General features: G+C 40.6%; 1 protein-coding gene across 1 annotated transcript; it reads right to left on the bottom strand.

Moving 5' to 3' along the window:
- Positions 1-766: 766 nt before the first annotated feature.
- On the bottom strand, positions 767-23,465 carry LOC100368173 (protein-glucosylgalactosylhydroxylysine glucosidase-like). Its single transcript, XM_085504573.1, has 10 exons — positions 23,323-23,465; positions 22,054-22,219; positions 20,437-20,561; positions 20,002-20,109; positions 19,338-19,560; positions 18,180-19,018; positions 16,293-16,508; positions 15,434-15,666; positions 8,878-9,175; positions 767-1,352 (listed from the first exon to the last, which is right to left on the bottom strand). Exons 1-10 carry the CDS (start codon positions 23,360-23,362, stop codon positions 1,156-1,158), a joined length of 2,445 nt encoding a protein of 814 aa, XP_085360699.1. The 5' UTR covers positions 23,363-23,465; the 3' UTR covers positions 767-1,155.
- Between the last annotated feature and the right edge of the window lie 1,213 nt (positions 23,466-24,678).

Genomic DNA, 24,678 nt, shown 5'->3' with positions numbered 1-24,678 from the left:
ATGGGATGGAATCTATCCAACATGCCCGGTCGCCATTCTGATTAATGAAATCAGGCTGGATTCCAGGGCAGTCAACTATGTCATCCAATCATCAGCATTTATCTGTGCTGAATGTGTTTGAACCTTCACCACTCACACTTTTTTCAGAATGATCTTGTTCCCATATGATCCAAAATGGAAAATACAATTTTCCCTTCACTACTTAAAAGTTGATCAACTACACCATGGATTCAAATAATTTCTAGAATGTGTGAATACATAGTCATTCTACTGGATGATGTAATTAGGTGGTTTGTGATGAAATACAGCATGTAGTTTACTGTGATAGTACATCAATGAAGAGGAATACCACAGGTCTTTGACCTATTGCCCTTCTGTACAAAAGTTATGTACAGTTATATACACACTGTATAGTGTACACATTGCATATTAATACTACAACTGCGGTTTACATTCAGCATAAAGACAAATGGACATCTGGATTTACAGGACAGCACATACGGGCATAACCACAGACAGTGGTATAAGTATAGAAGACAGAAACAACTCCTTGATTCCCAATGCTGTCATCTTCTTTGACACTGAATGTGAATTTAATTTTAAGTAGTGGCAAACTCCCTTATAATTCCCTCATCAACAACATGACTGCTCAAAACAACTCCACTTGATATTTTATTCAAGATGTTGTTGGTTACAAATGTAACAGAATATATTGTGGGTGTTCCTATACTGAAAGACTATTCACAAAAACAGGACCACTACTATCGAAAATTTAGTTATTTTATTTCCATGAATATTGTGATCTTTCTGCGTATTTTCGTTTTGTTTTTATAGGTATCATTTATTGCAGGCTTGTAATTGATAATGCTTTGTTCCTATTAAGTATACAATCACTCCGTGGTGTTGCTATTTCCAGCACCAATAATTATTGAAATGCAAAAAACGACAGTCATTGACAACCATGGTTATTCCCATACTTCTGCATTGTATATTCTCTGAATTTCAAAAAAGATTAGTTCAGTACTTCATTAATAAAACAATGCAAATATATAATCACCATTCAAATATTTACAATCAACTCAAAAGGTAATCATCAAATAATTTGTATTTTTGGAATATAACTAGAAAATGTCATCCAGGGCACCACTACTCTCATTAGTTGAAACCATGTGATGTATACAATCTCATTAGTATCCAAGACAACAATAATGTAATTGGTTGAAATGCCATGGTATGAGCATTTGATAGCAGGAGGTCGACGGTTCTATCACTTCTGTCTTCAGGTAAATCACAGTAAATTTCAGTTGTTGAATATATAGTTCCCTGTGTCTTGGTAAATGTGATTGTGCTACCTGTAAATACACAGCAAAAACGGTAAATTATTAGACTTGTGTCACAGCTTTGAGTTGAGCTCCTGTGACATTACACACAACATATTCTGCATACCTACCGACCTGCAGCACTCACAAAATGGAACAAAATATACAGTACAGCAGAAGTTAGGTACAAGACTAGAAATCGAAATTAGAATAATAATGTGAGCACTGGCAGAGTTATTTGAATATAATAATGAAACTTCCTGATAGCATTATATTTCAAAAATAAGACTGTTGTACGAGCTTGGTTACATCAAATTTATAATTTGATTATCTAAGGATAGCAAAGGAGTCGCCATCCTTCGCATTTTATGTAATTAGTGATCTGTGTTAGCTATATAGAAGAGTTATAACTCATAACCCTTCTCAATATCATCTACTGAAAGAGAAATAGGAAGACTGGCAAACAAGGAAAGAAATCAGAATGTTTGCTACACCTTCACTATTTTATGGAGTAGTGGATGTATATGTGAGTAATGTTATGTAATCTTTTTACAGTATGAACTGCTCTTTCTACTTCCCTGACTTTGTGAATCTTGGTGAACAAGTTGTATGTATTGACCCATAGGATTCTGGGAATTGACGATACAGTTGTCTGCACTGAATTGTTACTCGTTGTAGGACTTAACCATATCTTATATACCATGAACAGCAAATAATTCTTTCAGTGTAGTTATTGCAATTTCGGCAGTTTGGTTTGTAAGTCGTTTGATTTCGATCCATTGCGAGTAGTAAAAAAAAGATACGCTCTTGAGTGGTTCTCTTGGTACTGGTTTGTGCTTTGCACAAGTTGTGCAATTGGATACAAGATCTTTGATACTTTAATAATTATAATTTTATCATATTATTTCATAGTCATGTTATTTTATACCCTATTTATGCTTTTCTTTATTGTGTTCTCGTCATTTTTGCAGTGGTTTGTTTAATTCTATGTTAATTTTTATATCTATATGCTGTGCATGAAAAACCATTTATGAATGTACTGTTCTATATGAATAAATTACAAATTACAATAACGTCCAGGCCACCAAATTAACTTTATAGTTTTAGTGCTGCACGTCGTGATACCAAGGTAACCCTCCTGGTGAATAAAATTTTGAATTTCTAATCTCATAGCTCTAGGGATGCAATGCACTCCTCGTGTAGAAAACAAATCACTAACAAGTGTAATATGATGTCTCATGCCCCAGTACTAATGCAACACAGGTAAGTGTGACATAAATACTGGCCATCCCTGTATGCAACACAGGTAAGTGTGACATAAATGCTGGCCATCTCTGTATGCAACACAGGTAAGTGTGACATAATTGCTGGCCATCTCTGTATGCAACACAGGTAAGTGTGACATAAATGCTGGCCATCTCTGTATACAACACAGGTAAGTGTGACATAAATGCTGGCCATCTCTGTATGCAACACAGGTAAGTGTGACATAAATGCTGGCCATCCCTGTATGCAACACAGGTAAGTGCGACATAAATGCTGGCCATCCCTGTATGCAACACAGGTAAGTGTGACATAAATGCTGGCCATCCCTGTATGCAACACAGGTAAGTGCGACATAAATGCTGGCCATCTCTGTATGCAACACAGGTAAGTGTGACATAAATGCTGGCCATCCCTGTATGCAACACAGGTAAGTGTGACATAAATGCTGGCCATCTCTGTATGCAACACAGGTAAGTGTGACATAAATGCTGGCCATCTCTGTATGCAACACAGGTAAGTGTGACATAAATGCTGGCCATCTCTGTATACAACACAGGTAAGTGTGACATAAATGCTGGCCATCTCTGTATGCAACACAGGTAAGTGCGACATAAATGCTGGTCATCCCTGTATGCAACACAGGTAAGTGCGACATAAAAACTGGCCATCCCTGTATGCAACACAGGTAAGTGCGATATAAATACTGGCCATCCCTGTATGCAACACAGGTAAGTGCGATATAAATACTGGCCATCCCTGTATGCAACACAGGTAAGTGCGACATAAATGCTGGCTATCCCTGAATGCAACACAGGTAAGTGCGACATAAATGCTGGCCATCCTTATATGCAACACAAGTAAGTGTGACATAAATGCTGGCCATCCCTGTATGCAACACAGTTAAGTGTGACATAAATGCTGGCCATCTCTGTATGCAACACAGGTAAGTGTGACATAAATGCTGGCCATCCCTGTATGCAACACAGGTAAGTGCGACATAAATGCTGGCCATCCCTGTATGCAACACAGGTAAGTGTGACATAAATGCTGGCCATCCATGTATGCAACACAGGTAAGTGCGACATAAATGCTGGCCATCCCTGTATGCAACACAGTTAAGTGTGACATAAATGCTGGCCTTCATTGTATTCAACACAGGTAAGTGTGGCATAAATGCTGGCCATCCTTATATGCAACACAGGTAAGTGCGACATAAATGCTCGCCATCTCTGTATGCAACACAGGTAAGTGCGACATAAATGCTGGCTGTCCCTGTATGCAACACAGGTAAGTGCGACATAAATGCTGGCCATCCCTGTATGCAACACAGGTAAGTGTGACATAAATGCTGGCCATCCATGTATGCAACACAGGTAAGTGCGACATAAATGCTGGCCATCCCTGTATGCAACAAAGGTAAGTGTGACATAAATGCTGGCCATCCCTGTATTCAACACAGGTAAGTGTGACATAAATGCTGGCCATCCTTATATGCAACACAGGTAAGTGTGACATAAATGCTGGCCATCCCTGTATGCAACACAGGTAAGTGTGACATAAATGCTGGCCATCCCTGTATGCAACACAGGTAAGTGTGACATAAATGCTGGCCATCCTTATATGCAACACAGGTAAGTGTGACATAAATGCTGGCCATCCTTATATGCAACACAAGTAAGTGTGACATAAATGCTGGCCTACCCTGTATGCAACACAGGTAAGTGTGACATAAATGCTGGCCATCCCTGTATGCAACACAGGTAAGTGCGACATAAATGCTGGCCATCCCTGTATGCAACACAGTTAAGTGTGACATAAATGCTGGCCATCCCTGTATGCAACACAGGTAAGTGTGACATAAATGCTGGCCATCCCTGTATGCAACACAGTTAAGTGTGACATAAATGCTGGCCATCCTTATATGCAACACAGGTAAGTGTGACATAAATGCTGGCCATCCTTATATGCAACACAAGTAAGTGTGACATAAATGCTGGCCATCCCTGTATTCAACACAGGTAAGTGTGACATAAATGCTGGCCATCCCTGTATGCAACACAGGTAAGTGCGACATAAATGCTGGCCATCCTTATATGCAACACAGGTAAGTGTGACATAAATGCTGGCCATCCCTGTATGCAACACAGTTAAGTGTGACATAAATGCTGGCCATCCTTATATGCAACACAGGTAAGTGTGACATAAATGCTGGCCATCCTTATATGCAACACAAGTAAGTGTGACATAAATGCTGGCCATCCCTGTATTCAACACAGGTAAGTGTGACATAAATGCTGGCCATCCCTGTATGCAACACAGGTAAGTGCGACATAAATGCTGGCCATCCTTATATGCAACACAAGTAAGTGTGACATAAATGCTGGCCATCCCTGTATGCAACACAGGTAAGTGTGACATAAGTGCTGGCCATCCCTGTATGCAACACAGGTAAGTGTGACATAAATGCTGGCCATCCCTGTATGCAACACAGGTAAGTGCGACATAAATGCTGGCCATCTCTGTATGCAACACAGTTAAGTGTGACATAAATGCTGGCCATCCCTGTATGCAACACAGGTAAATGTGACATAAATGCTGGCCATCTCTGTATGCAACACAGGTAAGTGTGACATAAATGCTGGCCATCCCTGTATGCAACACAGGTAAGTGTGACATAAATGCTGGCCATCCCTGTATGCAACACAGGTAAGTGTGACATAAATGCTGGCCATCCTTATATGCAACACAGGTAAGTGTGACATAAATGATGGCCATCCTTATATGCAACACAGGTAAGTGTGACATAAATGATGACCATCCTTATATGCAACACAGGTAAGTGTGACATAAACGCTGGCCATCCTTATATGCAACACAAGTAAGTGTGACATAAATGCTGGCCATCCCTGCATGCAACACAGGTAAGTGCGACATAAATGCTGGCCATCCCTGTATTCAACACAGGTAAGTGTGACATAAATGCTGGTCATCCTTATATGCAACACAAGTAAGTGTGACATAAATGCTGGCCATCCCTGTATGCAACACAGGTAAGTGTGACATAAATGCTGGCCTTCCTTGTATGCAACACAGGTAAGTGTGACATAAATGCTGGCCTTCCTTGTATTCAACACAGGTAAGTGTGGCATAAATGCTGGCCATCCTTATATGCAACACAGGTAAGTGCGACATAAATGCTGGCCATCCCTGTATGCAACACAGGTAAGTGCGACATATATACTGGCCATCCCTGTATGCAACACAGGTAAGTGTGACATAAATGCTGGCCATCCCTGTATGCAACACAGGTAAGTTTGACATAAAAGCTGGCCATCTCTGTATGCAACACAGGTAAGTGTGACATAAATGCTGGCCATCCCTATATGCAACACAGGTAAGTGTGACATAAATGCTGGCCATCCATGTATGCAACACAGGTAAGTGCGACATAAATGCTGGCCATCCCTGTATGCAACACAGGTAAATGTGACATAAATGCTGGCCATCCCTGTATGCAACACAGGTAAGTGCGACATAAATACTGGCCATCATTGTATGCAACACAGGTAAGTGTGACATAAATGCTGGCTATCCCTGTATGCAACACAGGTAAGTTTGACATAAAAGCTGGCCATCTCTGTGTGCAACCCAGGTAAGTGTGACATAAATGCTGGCCATCCCTGTATGCAACACAGGTAAGTGTGACATAAATGCTGTCCATCCCTGTATGCAACACAGGTAAGTGTGACATAAATGCTGGCCATCCTTATATGCAACACAGGTAAGTGTGACATAAATGATGGCCATCCTTATATGCAACACAGGTAAGTGTGACATAAATGATGGCTATCCTTATATGCAACACAGGTAAGTGTGACATAAATGCTGGCCATCCTTATATGCAACACAAGTAAGTGTGACATAAATGCTGGCCATCCCTGCATGCAACACAGGTAAGTGCGACATAAATGCTGGCCATCCCTGTATTCAACACAGGTAAGTGTGACATAAATGCTGGTCATCCTTATATGCAACACAAGTAAGTGTGACATAAATGCTGGCCATCCCTGTATGCAACACAGGTAAGTGTGACATAAATGCTGGCCTTCCTTGTATGCAACACAGGTAAGTGTGACATAAATGCTGGCCTTCCTTGTATGCAACACAGGTAAGTGTGACATAAATGCTGGCCTTCCTTGTATTCAACACAGGTAAGTGTGGCATAAATGCTGGCCATCCTTATATGCAACACAGGTAAGTGCGACATAAATGCTCGCCATCTCTGTATGCAACACAGGTAAGTGCGACATAAATGCTGGCTGTCCCTGTATGCAACACAGGTAAGTGCGACATAAATGCTGGCCATCCCTGTATGCAACACAGGTAAGTGTGACATAAATGCTGGCCATCCATGTATGCAACACAGGTAAGTGCGACATAAATGCTGGCCATCCCTGTATGCAACACAGGTAAGTGTGACATAAATGCTGGCCATCCCTGTATGCAACACAGGTAAGTGCGACATATATACTGGCCATCCCTGTATGCAACACAGGTAAGTGTGACATAAATGCTGGCCATCCCTGTATGCAACACAGGTAAGTTTGACATAAAAGCTGGCCATCTCTGTATGCAACACAGGTAAGTGCGACATAAATGCTGGCCATCCCTATATGCAACACAGGTAAGTGTGACATAAATGCTGGCCATCCATGTATGCAACACAGGTAAGTGCGACATAAATGCTGGCCATCCCTGTATGCAACACAGGTAAGTGTGACATAAATGCTGGCCATCCCTGTATGCAACACAGGTAAGTGCGACATAAATACTGGCCATCCTTGTATGCAACACAGGTAAGTGTGACATAAATGCTGGCTATCCCTGTATGCAACACAGGTAAGTTTGACATAAAAGCTGGCCATCTCTGTGTGCAACACAGGTAAGTGTGACATAAATGCTGGCTATCCCTGCATGCAACACAGGTAAGTGTGACATAAAAGCTGGCCATCCCTGTATGCAACACAGGTAAGTGTGACATAAAAGCTGACCATCCCTGTATGTAACACAGGTAAGTGTGACATAAATGCTGGCTATCCCTGTATGCAACACAGGTAAGTGTGACATAAATGCTGGCCATCTCTGTATGCAACACAGGTAAGTGCGACATAAATGCTGGCCATCCCTGTATGCAACACAGTTAAGTGTGACATAAATGCTGGCCATCCCTGTATGCAACACAGGTAAGAGCGACATAAATGCTGGCCATCCCTGTATGCAACACAGGTAAGTGCGACATAAATGCTGGCCATCCCTGTATGCAACACAGGTAAGTGTGACATAAATGCTGGCCATCCCTGTATTCAACACAGGTAAGAGCGACATAAATGCTGGCCATCCCTGTATACAACACAGGTAAGTGTGACATAAATGCTGGCCATCCCTGTATTCAACACAGGTAAGTTACACTCTTAGCTGCCATGCCATTGCCCAAAACACCATCTACAGTTTCCAATACTAATCTGTGCACTTCTCTTGTCATTTCCCCAGTTGTTTTGACGTGCAACTGCAGATCGTTTAACATATACAACACTCAGGTATCATATCAGATTTTTCTTGAGTGTACCATAATCACAATCTTCCGATAATCTGTACAATTTTTGTATGAATGCATCAGGTGACTCGCCATGCATTTGAACACGTTTACTAAACCTTTATATTTCGACATACATTATAGTGATCATTCAGAGCTCTGATGACATCATCATACATGTAAGTGTTGTTAGGATGTCGTCGTCGGCGCAGTCGCCAATGGTGTTTAATACCGTACTGACATGTTTCCTTGTTGACGTGTTGTACAGCCCTGGCGTCTTTCAAATTGTTTGTTTTACTTGTGCCATAATTCCGCATATTTTGACCCTGTCGATCCATCATACCTTTTCTGGTAAAGAAAAGGTTTGATGGATCGAGGTATTTCTTGAGGTGGGTCTGTCATTTTGTGGATATGACGCCGCTGCCCCTATGTACTATATGGCAACAGACTAGATAGAGACGCGGACAGAAACGAGGTCGAACGTATTGTAGCTTTAACCAAGATTGTGATGATATGCTACATGTATTGTATTAAATAATTATTATACTACACTGTGCACGGCGCTTTCTGAGTGAATACGAATTGCTAGTGTTTGTTATGTCTTCTCGGTCAAGGAGCTATAATGGGGGTCTCAATAAAATTTGCAATAGTGAACAAAATTTCCTAAATTGAACTATATGATGAAGCACATATACGTACCTGCAACGAAAGTTTCCAAAATGTCGCTCGTCTTTACTTTTATCTCGTGTTCGGTGGTGACGTCATGCACTGTGATATAAATTGTTGAATAATCGAAAGCGAAATCGAATACAGATCCTAAATATTTGAGTTGCCTGTAATTGACCGTAGTTGTATCTGGCGGCAGTTGCGGCGCGAAGTCTAAACGGTCAGTATGGAGCCTAAAACCACCGTAACCGAAAAGAACCGCCTGTAGAAATCCACCCATGCCGGTGATGAAATTGACAGCCCCAATTCCTGATTGCGCTTCCGTCCATATCTGTGAAAAGGAAAACAGTTATCACAGTTGTCGTATTAACGTATGTGCGATTCGCAATCTCCTCATAGATACGTACTGAATGCAAACGCCCTCTGTTACGAACAGAGCAAATCACGACACACAACATTCGATGCTGCTAAAAATTTTCCAAGGGAGCAGCTACTAGTCAAGTATCTCACATTCTAGTTACCGTTTAAACCACAGACCACGGACATATTCAATATTTTTTTTAATGTTTACTATCACAGAAACAGAAGAAATGTTGAATCAGAATCTGGCTGTGTGCAAATTAATATTTTGACGTCAGCGCCCTCATATAATTCTGTCAAATTTCGTAAAAACAAAGAAGTATAAAAATGAGGTCATCCAGGATCAACTGACAGGATCTGTCAAATAAAAACATTTTTGTTCTATGTTAATGTATTTGGTAGCAAAAAAAAATTAATTTGATATTTTGATATGTGTCACTCAAATTGTATTTCAATTTAGTGTGCTTAATGTTATACAAATAGTCTTGATTTAAAAACTATGACATTCAACAACTGTTGTATTTAAATGAACTGAGAAAATTAAGTGGTTGTTCTTTTTATTGGAATTGATTGTGACATGTTTTGAAATATTTAATGAGCTTATTTTGTAAGCCGCCTGAATTTTTGAAGTGACATCGCTTTAAGATTGTTCAACATACGGCAATCTGTACCATGGACCTAACCTCTGCGAGGTACCATGGACACCCGTGCCATCAATCTGACCTTCAGCGGTACCATAACCTGACCGCCTCCTTCATGAACCTGACCGCCGCGACCAAAATATTTGATATCGACATATTCTATAATTAGACTGTAATTAATCAATGTCCTCATCTGACCTTGAACAAAAACTGCAAGATAGATAAAAGAACCTCAGATGTGTTTACCGATAAAAAACAAACAAATAAAGTCTTATCGGATATTCGTCCACTGCCTACCTTAGATGGCCCCTCGGCGTATAAAGGACTGTAGCACCGCCTACCTTGAATGGCCCCTCCATGTAAGGACTGTAACACCGCCTACCTAGAATGACTCCTTGGCGTAAGGACTGTAATACCGCCTACCTTGAATGGCTCCTTGGCGTAAGGAATGTAATACCGCCTACCTTGGATGACTCCTTGGCGTAAGGAATGTAATACCGCCTACCTTGGATGACTCCTTGGCGTAAGGAATGTAATACCGCCTACCATGAATGAGTCCTTGGCGTAAGGAATGTAATACCGCCTACCTTCAATGGCTCCATGATGTAAGGACTGTAACACCACCAACGTTGAATGACTCCTTGATGTAAGGACTGTAACACCGCCTAACTTGAATGACTCCTTGATGTAAGGACTGTAATACCGCCTACATTGAATGACTCCTTGATGTAAGGACTGTAACACCGCCTACCTTGAATGACTCCTTGATGTAAGGACTGTAATACCGCCTACCTTGAATGGCTCCTTGATGTAAGGACTGTAACACCGCCTACCTTGAATGACTCCTTGATGTAAGGACTGTAATACCGCCTACCTAGAATGACTCCTTGATGTAAGGACTGTAACACCGCCTACCTTGAATGACTCCTTGGCGTAAGAACTGAAACACAGCCTACCTTGAATGCCTCCTTGATGTAAGGACTGTAACGCCACCTACCTTGAATGACTCCTTGATGTAAGGACTGTAATACCGCCTACCTTGAATGGCTCCTTGATGTAAGGAATGTAATACCGCCTACCTTGGATGACTCCTTGGCGTAAGGAATGTAATACCGCCTACCTTGGATGACTCCTTGGCGTAAGGAATGTAATACCGCCTACCATGAATGAGTCCTTGGCGTAAGGAATGTAATACCGCCTACCTTCAATGGCTCCATGATGTAAGGACTGTAACACCACCTACGTTGAATGACTCCTTGATGTAAGGACTGTAACACCGCCTAACTTGAATGACTCCTTGATGTAAGGACTGTAATACCGCCTACCTTGAATGACTCCTTGATGTAAGGACTGTAACACTGCCTACCTTGAATGACTCCTTGATGTAAGGACTGTAATACCACCTACCTTGAATGGCTCCTTGATGTAATGACTGTAACACTGCCTACCTTGAATGGCTCCTTGATGTAAGGACTGTAACGCCAAATACCTTGAATGGCTCCTTGATGTAATGACTGTAATACCACCTACCTTGAATGACTCCTTGGCGTAAGAACTGTAACACTGCCTACCTTGAATGGCTCCTTGATGTAATGACTGTAATACCGCCTACCTTGAATGGCTCCTTGATATAATGACTGTAACACCGCCTACCTTGAATGGCTCCTTGATGTAATGACTGTAATGCCACCTACCTTGAATGACTCCTTGGCGTAAGAACTGTAACACTGCCTACCTTGAATGGCTCCTTGATGTAATGACTGTAATACCGCCTACCTTGAATGGCTCCTTGATATAATGACTGTAACACTGCCTACCTTGAATGGCTCCTTGATGTAAAGACTGTAACACCGCCTACCTTGAATGACTCCTTGATGTAATGACTGTAACATCGCCTACCTTGAATGACTCCTTGATGTAGGGACTGTAACACCGCCTACCTTGGATGACTCCTTGGCATAAGGACTGTAACACCGCCTACCTTCAATGGCTCCTTGATGTAAGGACTGTAACACCGCCTACCTTGAATGGCTCCTTGATATAGGACTGTAATACCACCTACCTTGAATGACTCCTTGGCGTAAGAACTGTAATACCACCTACCTTGAATGGCTCCTTGATGTAATGACTGTAACACCGCCTACCTTGAATGGCTCCTTGATGTAAGAACTGTAACGCCACCTACCTTGAATGGCTCCTTGATGTAATGACTGTAATACCACCTACCTTGAATGACTCCTTGGCGTAAGAACTGTAACACCGCCTACCTTGAATGGCTCCTTGATGTAATGACTGTAATACCGCCTACCTTGAACGGCTCCTTGATATAATGACTGTAACACCGCCTACCTTGAATGGCTCCTTGATGTAAGGACTGTAACGCCACCGACCTTGAATGAGTCCTTGGCGTAAGGACTGTAATATCGCCTACCTTGAATGGTTCCTTGATGTAAGGACTGTAACACCGCCTACCCTGAATGGCTCCTTGATGTAAGGACTGTAATATCGCCTACCTTGAATGGTTCCTTGATGTAAGGACTGTAACACCGCCTAACTTGAATGACTCCTTGATGTAATGACTGTAACATCGCCTACCTTGAATGACTCCTTGATGTAAGGACTGTAACACCGCCTACCTTGGATAACTATTTGGCATAAGGACTGTAACACCACCTACCTTGAATGGCTCCTTGATGTAAGGACTGTAACACCGCCTACCTTGAATGGCTCCTTGATGTAAGGACTGTAACACCGCCTACCTTGAATGGCTCCTTGATGTAAGGACTGTAACACCACCTACCTTGAATGGCTCCTTGATGTAAGGACTGTAACACCGCCTACCTTGAATGACTCCTTGATGTAAGGACTGTAACACCGCCTACCTTGAATGGCTCCTTGATGTAAGGACTGTAACACCGCCTACCTTGAATGACTCCTTGATGTAAGGACAGTAACACCGCCTACCTTGAATGGCTCCTTGATGTAAGGACTGTAACACCGCCTACCTAGAATGACTCCTTGATGTAAGGACTGTAAAACCACCGACCTTGAATGAGTCCTTAGCGTAAGGACTGTAATACCGCCTACCTTGAATGGCTCCATGATGTAAGGACTGTAACACCGCCTACCTTGAATGACTTCTTGATGAAATGACTGTAACATCGCCTACCTAGAATGACTCCTTGATGTAAGGACTGTAACACCGCCTACCTTGAATGACTTCTTGATGTAATGACTGTAACATCGCCTACCTAGAATGACTCCTTGATGTAAAGACTGTAACACTGCCTACCTTGAATAGCTCCTTGATGTAAGGACTGTAATATCGCCTACCTTAAATGGTTCCTTGATGTAATGACTGTAACACCGCCTACCTTGTATGACTCCTTGATGTAAGGCCTGTAACACCGCCTACCTTGAATGACTCCTTGATGTAAGGACTGTAACACCGCCTAACTTGAATGACTCCTTGATGTAAGGACTGTAACACCGCCTACCTTGAATGACTCCATGATATAAGGACTGTAACACCACCTACCTCGAATGACTCCTTGATGTAAGGACTGTAACACCACCTATATTGATTGGCTCCTTGATGTAAGGACTGTAACACTACCTTCCTTGAATGGCTCCTTGATGTAAGGACTGTAACACCGCCTATCTTGAATGGCTCCTTGGCGTAAGGACTGTAACGCCACCTACCTTGAATGAGTCCTTGGCGTAAGGACTGTAACGCCACCTACCTTGAATGACTCCTTGATGTGAGGAATGTAACACCGCCTAACTTGAATGGCTCCTTGATGTAAGGACTGTAACACCGCCTACCTTGAATGGCTTCTTGGCGTAAGGACTGTAACGCCACCTACCTTGAATGAGTCCTTGGCGTAAGGACTGTAACGCCACCTACCTTGAATGACTCCTTGATGTAAGGAATGTAACACCTCCCAACTTGAATGATTCCTTGATGTAAGGGCTGTAACACCACCTACATTGAATGGCTCCTTGATGTAAGGGCTGTAACACCACCTATATTGAATGGTTCCTTGATGTAATGACTGTAACACCACCTACCTTGAATGACTCATCGATGTAAGGACTGTAATACCGCCTACCTTGAATGGCTCCTTGATGTAAGGACTGTAACACCGCCTACCTTGAATGACTCCTTGATGTAAGGACTGTAACACCGCCTACCTTGAATGACTCCTCGATGTAAGGACTGTAACACCGCCTACCTTGAATGGCTCCTTGATGTAAGGACTGTAACACCGCCTACCTTGAATGACTCCTTGATGTAAGGACAGTAACACAGCCTACCTTGAATGACTCCTTGATGTAAGGACTGTAATATCGCCTACTTTGAATAGCTCCTTGATGTAAGGACTGTAATATCGCCTACCTTGAATGACTCCTTGATGTAAGGACTGTAACACAGCCTACCTTGAATGACTCCTTGATGTAAGGACTGTAACACCGCCTACCTTGAATGACTCCTCGATGTAAGGACTGTAACACCGCCTACCTTGAATGGCTCCTTGATGTAAGGACTGTAACACCGCCTACCTTGAATGACTCCTTGATGTAAGGACAGTAACACCGCCTACGTTGAATGGCTCCTTGATGTAAGGACTGTAACACCGCCTACCTTGAATGACTCCATGATATAAGGACTGTAACACCGCCTACCTTGAATGACTCCTTGATGTAAGAACAGTAACACCGCCTACGTTGAATGGCTCCTTGATGTAAGGACTGTAACACCACCTATCTCGAATGACTCCTTGATGTAAGGACTGTAACACCACCTATCTCGAATGACTCCTTGATGTAAGGACTGTAACACCACTTATATTGAATGGCTCCTTGATGTAAGGACTGTAATATCGCCTACCTTCAATGGCTCCTTGATGTAAGGACTGTAACACCGCCTACCTTGAATGGCTCCTTGGCGTAAGGACTGTAACGCCACCTACCTTGAATGAGTCCTTGGCGTAAGGACTGTAACGCCACCTACCTTGAATGACTCCTTGATGTAAGGACTGTAACACCACCTATCTCGAATGACTCCTTGATGTAAGGACTGTAACACCACCTATCTCGAATGACTCCTTGATGTAAGGACTGTAACACCACTTATATTGAATGGCTCCTTGATGTAAGGACTGTAATATCGCCTACCTTCAATGGCTCCTTGATGTAAGGACTGTAACACCGCCTACCTTGAATAGCTCCTTGGCGTAAGGACTGTAACGCCACCTACCTTGAATGACTCCTTGATGTAAGGAATGTAACACCGCCTAACTTGAATGGCTCCTTGATGTAAGGACTGTAACACCGCCTACCTTGAATGGCTCCTTGGCGTAAGGACTGTAACGCCACCTACCTTGAATGAGTCCTTGGCGTAAGGACTGTAACGCCACCTACCTTGAATGACTCCTTGATGTAAGGAATGTAACACCGCCTAACTTGAACGACTCCTTGATGTAAGGGCTGTAACACCACCTACATTGAATGGCTCCTTGATGTAAGGACTGTAACACCACCTACATTGAATGACTCTTTGATGTAATAAATGTAACATCGCCTACCTTGAATGGCTCTTTGACGTAAGGACTGTAACTGCGCTCGAATAATTCAGCTGCCCGTTCGTAGTTTCCTAACTCCAAATGACCAACAGCAAACATTCCCCAAGTCATAGCGGGGCCATTGGGATCGGTGACGTCTTCGTATATTTCTAAATCGTTCTGTCTCATTCCTGGTTTCGCGTCCCACATCAGTGGGAAGCCGAGAAGAATGACGTCAGCCTGTTTGACTATTGTCCCTGGATTCGATAATAAAAAGATATCGTTGACAACAGAGTCGTGGAATGTATGCGAATAGTTTTGACGCATATCCTCACTGGAACTTCGCGAGTTCTACGTCTTCTATCGTACAATGCTTTGTATAAAATGTTGTATTATCTACTAGTAAAAAATGTGTATGATGATAATTATATGTGATCATTTGCAATCACATTTGTTTAACATATATGAGGAATATGAAGTGTTTTAAATGGGATAACGGCTACAAAGAAAATTATTTATGATACACAAAACGGCAAGTGAGCGTATTTGTAGTCGATTGACGGCGTGTCCGGCGAGACAATTAGCATATTTGACGGAATAGAATCACCTCGCTACCATGAAGTACAGTACACATGGAATATTTATTTTACCAAGTTGTTTGGTATTTGTACCAAGGTTCTCTGTTTTACGAAGTTGATCGTATCCGGCGATTGCAATAGTTTTGTATTAGAATTCAGCTAAATATTTAGATATGTTTATTCAGTTGTAGAGCACTAGGCCTGCCTTCAGCCTTCCAGTTTGTGTAATATCTCAAAATTTTCACGACATTCAGTGGTTTTCGACACTTCTATATTTCTCACAATGCTTGTTATACTGAGCTTACCAATAGTATACGTAGCGTGCTCTGGGTGGTACTCATTAACAGTGTCCACTATTTCTATCAGCGTTCTAGCTTTTTCAGTCCAGTCCCTAGGTAAACCCTCCTCGTGACCTGCCATGCATTCGAGATAGTCAGAAAACCAGATAGCTAGGCTTGCTGCGACATTAGTATAGATAGAATTGTCCACGTCCTCAGCGTACTCATCTGGTGACATGACGCCTAAAAACAAAACACATTAACAAAGCATATCATATTTACGCAGTGTTGATTTCTAGCTAAACCACGTGGCAATATTTCTAGCTTAACAACGTGGCAATATTTCTACCTAAACCACGTGGCAATATTTCTACCTAAACCACAAGGCAATATATCTAGCTAAACCACGTGGCAATATTTCTAGCTAAACCACGTGGCAATATTTCTAGCTAAACCACGTGGCAATTGTTTCACATTTTTATGCAATAGTACAGAATGCCAGAACAAATATACTATACGTTCACATATGTTATGCTTTCTCGATGCGCTGTGGAAAAATGGTGATCGTATTATTTCGAAATTTAAAAGTTTGATATATTGTTTTTATTACTGAAATATGTTTTCACAAATAAACAAATCTGAAAGAAGTCCACTCAGGATACCAACATACCAAGTATAAAAGCAACTGAGCTGGTAGTTTTCAAGAAGAAGGTGAAAATGTAATTGTTGACGGACGGACGACGTCAGACATTAGAGAGGTTCGGGCACACGTTTTAAGCGTACGTGTAAACACAGTATTCGCGTTACGTTGACATTCATGCAAACAAATCGTTCGGCTCCGCGTTTGAATAGCGCGGTGCATAATGGCCACCATTGCTGATTTAGCATTTTCTAATAACGATTTTAAACTGTTTGCACTAGCATTATCGGCAGATAATGGCAGTACTAATTAAAATATGATTGAATCATGGTACATCGATTTTATTGGATAGGATGCCTGATGGTCAAGTTAAAATCAATTTTCTATTCGAGAAGACTATCTATCGAAGCAAAATACACGAAGATAAAAAATACATCTCGCTGTTTTGAATTAGCAGAAACGCCATCTTTGTAGCCCTACTACAAAATGCAACGCTGTATGTGTTGATTGGCTTTGGCGGGGTTAGGCGCCCACTGGACTGCCGAGGGTGCAGTACATTTAAAACATAAAAACTATCGTTCACATTCATAATGCACATGAAAGGGAGGTATAAAAACACTGCTCTTACAGTCAATCAGTATAAAATGAGTGAACCTGATATATAGAAATCGAAATCGACCCAGGCAATCTATACGTCATGTACTCTGACGAGACAGTCGTCTGGTCCTTGACGACCAATGTAGTCATACGTTTGTTGGGTCAGTTTTATAAACAATTTTGATTTATTCAATTAATGTTGTCTGAATGTATGTAATCCAACATCATATACAGCTGACATTCACTAATCACTGAGTGTATACATTTCTCTACCCTCTCTCCCAAATAAATGCAAACGTTCGCAACTTACATTTTTTTTAATTTTTATATCTTTTTTCAATCATAATATATTTAGTTATAGGATGGGTTCTTATGATTGTTGTGATTTTCTGGGTAATTTTGACAAATATCATTTTGGGGGGAATAATGCTTTAACGTGAATTCCTATTGGAAATAGTACCAAAGCGTTCTTTTTTCATGTTTTTAGAATCGTTTCCCCCAAAAAAACATTATTTTCTACTGAGTAAAATGTCCTACATTTGAAAGTCGATGACTGATGTCTAAATCAATAATTTTAAAAACATACGTAAAAATAAACGTGTCCATATTTGACTATATTTAGAATGTTAACTAATACATATTGGTGGCGCACTTTGAATAAATACGAAAGTACTTACCAAGTATTTCATACGCCTTGTATTGATCATTGAATGTCACACGACTTTGCCAAAAATTTGCCATTTCGTAGACGAAATTTCGACCCCAATCATGGACCCAATCCATATCTCTGGTAGCTGAAAAGTACTGTCTAGCTGCAAACGCAATGTCACTGGTGATATGTTGTTGATTTTCTCTGGTCGTTATGCAGCAGTCCGGCGTCACTTCGGCACCAGTGTAAGCGGATTCCCAGGGGTAACGTGTTCCCAGGTGACCATTAAGTTCAGCTCTCTTTTCGGCGGTGTCTCTACCATGCCAGCGATACGACAAAATATTCTTCGCTATATCTGGACGAAACATCAAAACTGGTGGATACATCCATGTTTCAGTATCCCAGAAACTATGTCCCTGATAGTCAGTCTCAAACGCTCCGTTCGCTAAACCGCCTGGACTGAGACCGAAGAACTGGTTTGGTGGTTGGTGTGTAGATTCAGAAGCGGGGAGCGAACTGAGAATATAGTAGAGGGACCCGTAGATACGTTTACCTAGCATGAGATTGTCAACCTCGATACGTCCGTTTTCCCAAATCTTCTCCCATCTCTCAGTGTGAAATTCAAGTAAAACCATGCCACCTGTCAACCCACTAGAGTCACTACGATAGATAAGCTGAACGACGTCAACGAAATCCCTCATTGCTACAGTATTATTCCAGTCAATTGAACACACATATGTCCACATGTAATCTTCGTCGTCATCCTCCATTACCGTGATGCTCTCCGGTACATGTGTGTAGTACATATACACTGGTGTTTGATCACCGCCATCTAATTCCGGTTCGTTGGTAGTACCGTGCATTTCCCTAGGAAACATTCCATTAAAAAAATCAGATCAAGTCTGGTTTTGATAATCATAGTGCTATTGCGCATTAGTGCTAATATTCCCAGATGATTGTAATTTATCCTTAAGTGCCCAAAAATACATGTGAACTCATAATTTGATAGTACGTACTAGTATTGTCGGAATAAAGCGCATGCGCACATTCACAGTTCGTTATTTCATTAAATTAATGCCAAACCGTTTTCCATTTACTATAAATCATGATTCAATTTTCATATATATATACTATTTGGAGTACTAGTAATAGTATTATAAGCGTTATACTGTCAATGATCACTCACCAAGCGTCAACCGACACGTTTGGGTACCTCCTTGGCTCGCTGAAATTAATATCTTCGCTCGGTACGCCTTCATTTTTCTCAAGTGTCATAGTAATATCACCAACGTATTTACCCCTTTTAGTGAATTCTATTTGAGTCACGAGTACGCGACTGAAATACTGATGTGCATAGATGCGAAGGGTAACAGTGAAGTCGTCGTGATTCATCACTTCACGCCAAACACCTGAATACAATAATACAGTCAATAATGAAATACACCCAAAAGGGACACAACTCAGATACTAGAATCCCTGGCAGTCTGAGACCGATGAACGCCACTGTGTATCTGTGTATGGCAACTGCAATGTACTCTCACGCATGATATGCTCATCTGGGGTCACTATCTATCTAAACTTTGTAGGCTACAGTGACTGAAGACTGCGATTATATACCAAAATATACGATTTCTAGATATGTCAATTGTACGAAACGGAACTACAATCATACAACAATGAACAACTTATTCAATATACTGTATATATGTATGTATGTACATGCTACCGTAATCATACTTTCCGGTTGCAGTCACGCAAACACGTGGATGAAACATCATTGTAACGTTGACATTAGCATTCATGTAAACGAATACAGTCATAGTTATAGTCATTTTGTCACGTGATTGTACCTTTTCCAACATCTAACGTATATTTCCTCTTTATTTGTGCTTCAATATCTTCTGAAAACTTTACTCGGATGGAGTTCTGGGAAGGGATGCGAGCACGGTGACTATCGCCTAAGGAGAAAACAGTCAATGTGTCATGTGCATTACAAAATGTCACAATTTCTGACACTCCCCGAGAGCGTTGCAATGCCATTACATTAACTTATACCAGGTTAACCTGCTTGAATTTATCTTGAACTAAGTGCTTATAATTTACCAGTATCGGCTTATACCATATAATAATAACTTGAATATCACTTAGTACAATATCAAGTAAAACTGTCATGATATTGTTTCAATAAAATTATAGTAGTCGATTTATAGTTTGCTTTATACGATACGACACGAAAATGATTGTATTGTTATCAAGATTTGATAATGTCATGAACTTTGACTGACCCATTACCCCATTGTAAATTCCGTTTACATAGACAGTATCACTGTAAACTGTTGTAGCAGCGTGACCGTTACCAACAGTCGCCATGTATCGAGAGTCGATCTCGCCATTATCAAGTAAGGGTAGTCTGAGAAAGAAAGGAAATTTTGGAATCAAACACGTAAAAGACCGGCTAAATCACAACGTTATTTCTGAAATGTTTTCAGATAGTTTTTCAATATTGACCGTAAAATCTCGTCCAATCTGTTTTGGGATAAAAAATAAAATATGATCAAGTTCACAGAAATCGATCAATGCATTTTGAGAAGTTGTTTTACAGACATCTATTCAGAGGTGTCGGATAAATAAAAATAACGCCTGCATTGATTCTATCAACACAAGAGCGCATTTGGTATAGCTATATATACATATATCAATATTTTCCATAATGTGCGTTTAAGTTTAAGGTAGCGAGACTATTATTTGTGTTGAAAATTACGATTTTCACATTTATTTATTAATTGATGAAATGCACTATAAACTTTCATATGATAAAGTCAACATAACATAGAATGTCATGTAAGTTGGTTAAAATGCATATTTTCTGAAGGGAAGCAAGGCAGCCTCAGTAGTGTTTTCCAAAATCAACAATACAGGTTTAATCTGTGTGCCTATAAATTTCAAAGATAAACTCAAGACAAAGCAATGTTAGGATGTGTTATCAGTAGCTATCTGACACACAATGAGTGTTTCCAAACATTCGAGTGGTTTGTCTCCGCCCCTGTTTGTTTCACAGATTAGTCATTTGCATATGAATGTGTCAGACACAAGGTCACACAGCCACTGAAAAAAAATCATTAATTTTGGTGTTTTCATATGCCGAATTTATCCAATTATAGCTATCCCATTCCTTTATTTTTTTGGTTTCTAATAGCCTTACACATTTGGATGTGTAAAATGGTAAAACAGACCTTGATGGGAAAACAAATTGATTGTGCCGATAAACAAGCTTGAAAATCTTTGCTGTTACTTCATGGACGTTTTCTAGGAGTTTATGTTTTTCAAAATACAAGGTCTTTAACAAAAAATAACGTATACTTATTGTCGTCGGATTAACACCAAATTTTCACAGCTTTAAGGTGACAATGAGAGGAACTTGAATGTGTCCAGACAAACTATTTCATCGATTATTTACCAACGAGTTGTGGTTTGAGTTGGGGGCAATGTGACTAAAACAGTAATTGAAATTCAGCACACTATTTTTTAAAACGCGTTGCTTGAATAAAACTGACCAGACACATTCAATTTACCAGACTATTGAACAACTAGGAAAAGTGAAAAAAATACTTCTTATCGCCAGCGTAAATGCGTAATTATTTTTTTTACAGAAAAATTAATTTTTCACCTTTGATTGAGTAACGCGTCGTAGAATGCAGATACGGGCATGCAAAATACACTTGTGAAAAGCTTAAAGTCTGGCGATTCTAAAAATATATACTTTCCCGGGTCTATTTGTAGTCATTTAGTCACAATTAGAAGATGAAAACAAGTATGCAAATAATAGTCTCGCTACCTTAATAATAACAATTTGAATGGCTTTGATTGTTGCTAGTGACGACGATAACATTTCTAATACTCACTCAGTACTTTGGAAAGTGGTCTGTTCCGGGCTAATATCGATGAGTGTAACGGTGGGTTGTAGTTTTGGATGCACTCTTTGAAATATGGCTATCACAAATGTTAGTGTGCAAGATACGGCCATCAAAAATAACAACACCTTCGCCATTCTCATGGTAGCAAACCTCCCTGTCAAGTATAAAGTAACTATTAAAGTGCACGTGTTGTCAACGCCGTTCATTCAGCGGCTCATTGGTTAACATGAGTACGATAAACGATCTCCAGCATATCTCTAAGAAGTGTCCCTTAAGTTCGTGTAAATACAGAGTATCGTCCATTATCGAAATCGTGCAAATTATTACCAAGAATGTAAATAGTCAATATCTTACTTTTATTGATCACATTCATATCTCTCGGTCACATCATTCACTACGATTTCCGTTTTCGACATTGCGAAATTCTATCGTTTTTTATACAGTGTTTTATTAAAATTGTTTATAAATGAGTTGTTCAACTGCATATTTTGTAATTTTAATTAAGCTGTTTTCAGTTATAATTCTAGACAAAAGATCGTCTCAATTAGACCGTCACTTAAACGTTTTTTCCCGAACCATGAAGTATTCGGTAGTGCACTTTAATTTGTATTAAGGTCATCGACAGACGGCTTACTTTATTATCGATCTGTATAAAAAGACTTGTCACAAACATCAAGGCAAATGATGGGACAATAACATTCGAGATAGTTCGGAAATACGCCACACAGTGAACACTAACCAGCGACTATGCACTAACGAACAAAAAAGTCCAGCCAATCCTCGCCATTGGTGGCCATCATATACAACTGGCCTTGTACTAACAATCGCTGACCCCCATAAGCGATGTGTGTTATACTGTGTATGTTGTTACCAGCATCATGTGAGTAAGAATAAATCCCCCATATCAATAGTGTTGGCAGGTGAACACTGCCATAATGGTATGTTTTCGTTGATCTCAGAGCGAATATGCGATACTAATGTGAATATTTATGATATCCCAATTTGTAAGCGACCCGGCCTTTACGTTGTAGTAGCGACCTTTGCACCTTCAACTCAGCTAAACACTAATTAGATTCATACACATTTCATGTAAATATATGTGAATTTATGGGTGAATCACGTATATTATGACTAATATATAGCGATGAGTTGGTAATGTTCAGTATATAGTACCAGGATGCAGTGATATACAAAGATAGCTGTGGATTTCCGACCCAGTTGCGATATGTAATACCATACGGCATAACAATAACTTACCCACGAGAAGGCGCCATGACTTCTTACGCGTATGACGCATGTATGTGTGTGTTATTGTAGCATGGTGATTGTCTAGTTCCTGTTCGATCCCAGAAATCTGTAGCAGTTGTTGAACCTCCAGATTATTAAGCAGACTGCGTGTTTAGTGTTTACTAACCCACGTCACAATAGGACTAGTCCATTTCAACTCGGGGGGGGGGGGGGGGTTAAAGCAAAACTATACATAATAATAGAAAATTAAAGAAACTATTCTTATGGGGATCGACACAAATTCTACACAACGTGTTCCAAGGCCAACTACTTCAGATAACCAAATATACATCGCACAGTAGTTGTACCTGAATAAACAGGTCTTTATTAATGACATGGCTGTGACTAAATAAATTTGATTTGAGGAGACAAATCTCTTGGCGTGTTCCATCAAATTCAAAGCGTTCAAAAGATTTAATCAAAAGAATCAAGATTCCACAGATCAATAATGCTGCAGCCAACAAACAATCATTTTGAGCTTGGAAAAATGTCTACGACGTCTGTGACAGAAACAAATACAAACCGGGCAAAAAAATGCAACTAAAACGAACGACTTGATAAACGAAGGGAGCATTTTCAAAATCTTCTTGGGAATAGCCTTTTTTATTTCAAACAAAGAAGCAACTAAACGGACCAACTGTACGTCAAATCTTGAGAGTTCGACGCAATATTGTAGGTGAGCGAAACATCTATGTGCCGACTACTATTTGTGAATGTCTTCGACTCAGTGCACAGAGGCAAAATGCAAATGTAGAGAGCATTCCATTAGAGAGCGGTATTAGCGATCAGATGACAATGGCATATAAACAATTCAGGTGCGATCACCTGACCTTCGCTGGGTACACGATATAACTGCAAATGCCGTTCGGTTTAGCGACTTTACTAACCGTTACGAAAAGGTTTGCTCGTTCAGAGACCATTTTTGTAAACCGACACCCTGATCGACACAGTCTTCCGCTGAGACTGTTAGCGGGTGGGGTAAAACCCGCCTATATCATGGCATGAGCCGACTACCATAACGTCTCTGTATTTGACATGAAAGATATCATAACATATTTAAAAAACAATGCTTGGATAGCGTTTAGAAATTTCAATTATTTAATTCGCCGAGCGATCTATTCATTCCATTGGAGAGAAGTCGCTTCTTATACCATTAAAGGCCGGTATGACCAAAACCAGCCATGTACATCTCCATCAGACTTGGTAGTATCTGAGCTGTGTCTTTGACTATGTACATCTCCATAAGACTTGATGGTATCTGATCTATGTCTTTAATTATGTACATCTTAATCAGACGTGGTAGGATCTGAGCCATGTTCCTATCAA

The sequence above is a fragment of the Saccoglossus kowalevskii genome, chromosome 10 (assembly GCF_978046115.1).
Source record: "Saccoglossus kowalevskii chromosome 10, keSacKowa6.1, whole genome shotgun sequence".
Classification (NCBI taxonomy): Eukaryota; Metazoa; Hemichordata; class Enteropneusta; family Harrimaniidae; genus Saccoglossus; species Saccoglossus kowalevskii.
The sequence above is the reverse complement of the archived record's forward strand: the minus strand, read 5'-3'. Positions and strand labels throughout refer to the sequence as shown.

Coding starts and splice junctions, on each gene's coding strand:
- LOC100368173 (XM_085504573.1), bottom strand. CDS start 23,362: ATGCGTCATACGCGTAAGAAGTCATGGCGCCTTCTCGTGG. Junction 22,220..23,322: donor GTCATGGCGCCTTCTCGTGG/GTAAGTTATTGT, acceptor TATACTTGACAG/GGAGGTTTGCTACCATGAGA. Junction 20,562..22,053: donor ACCACTTTCCAAAGTACTGA/GTGAGTATTAGA, acceptor TTTCTTTCTCAG/ACTACCCTTACTTGATAATG.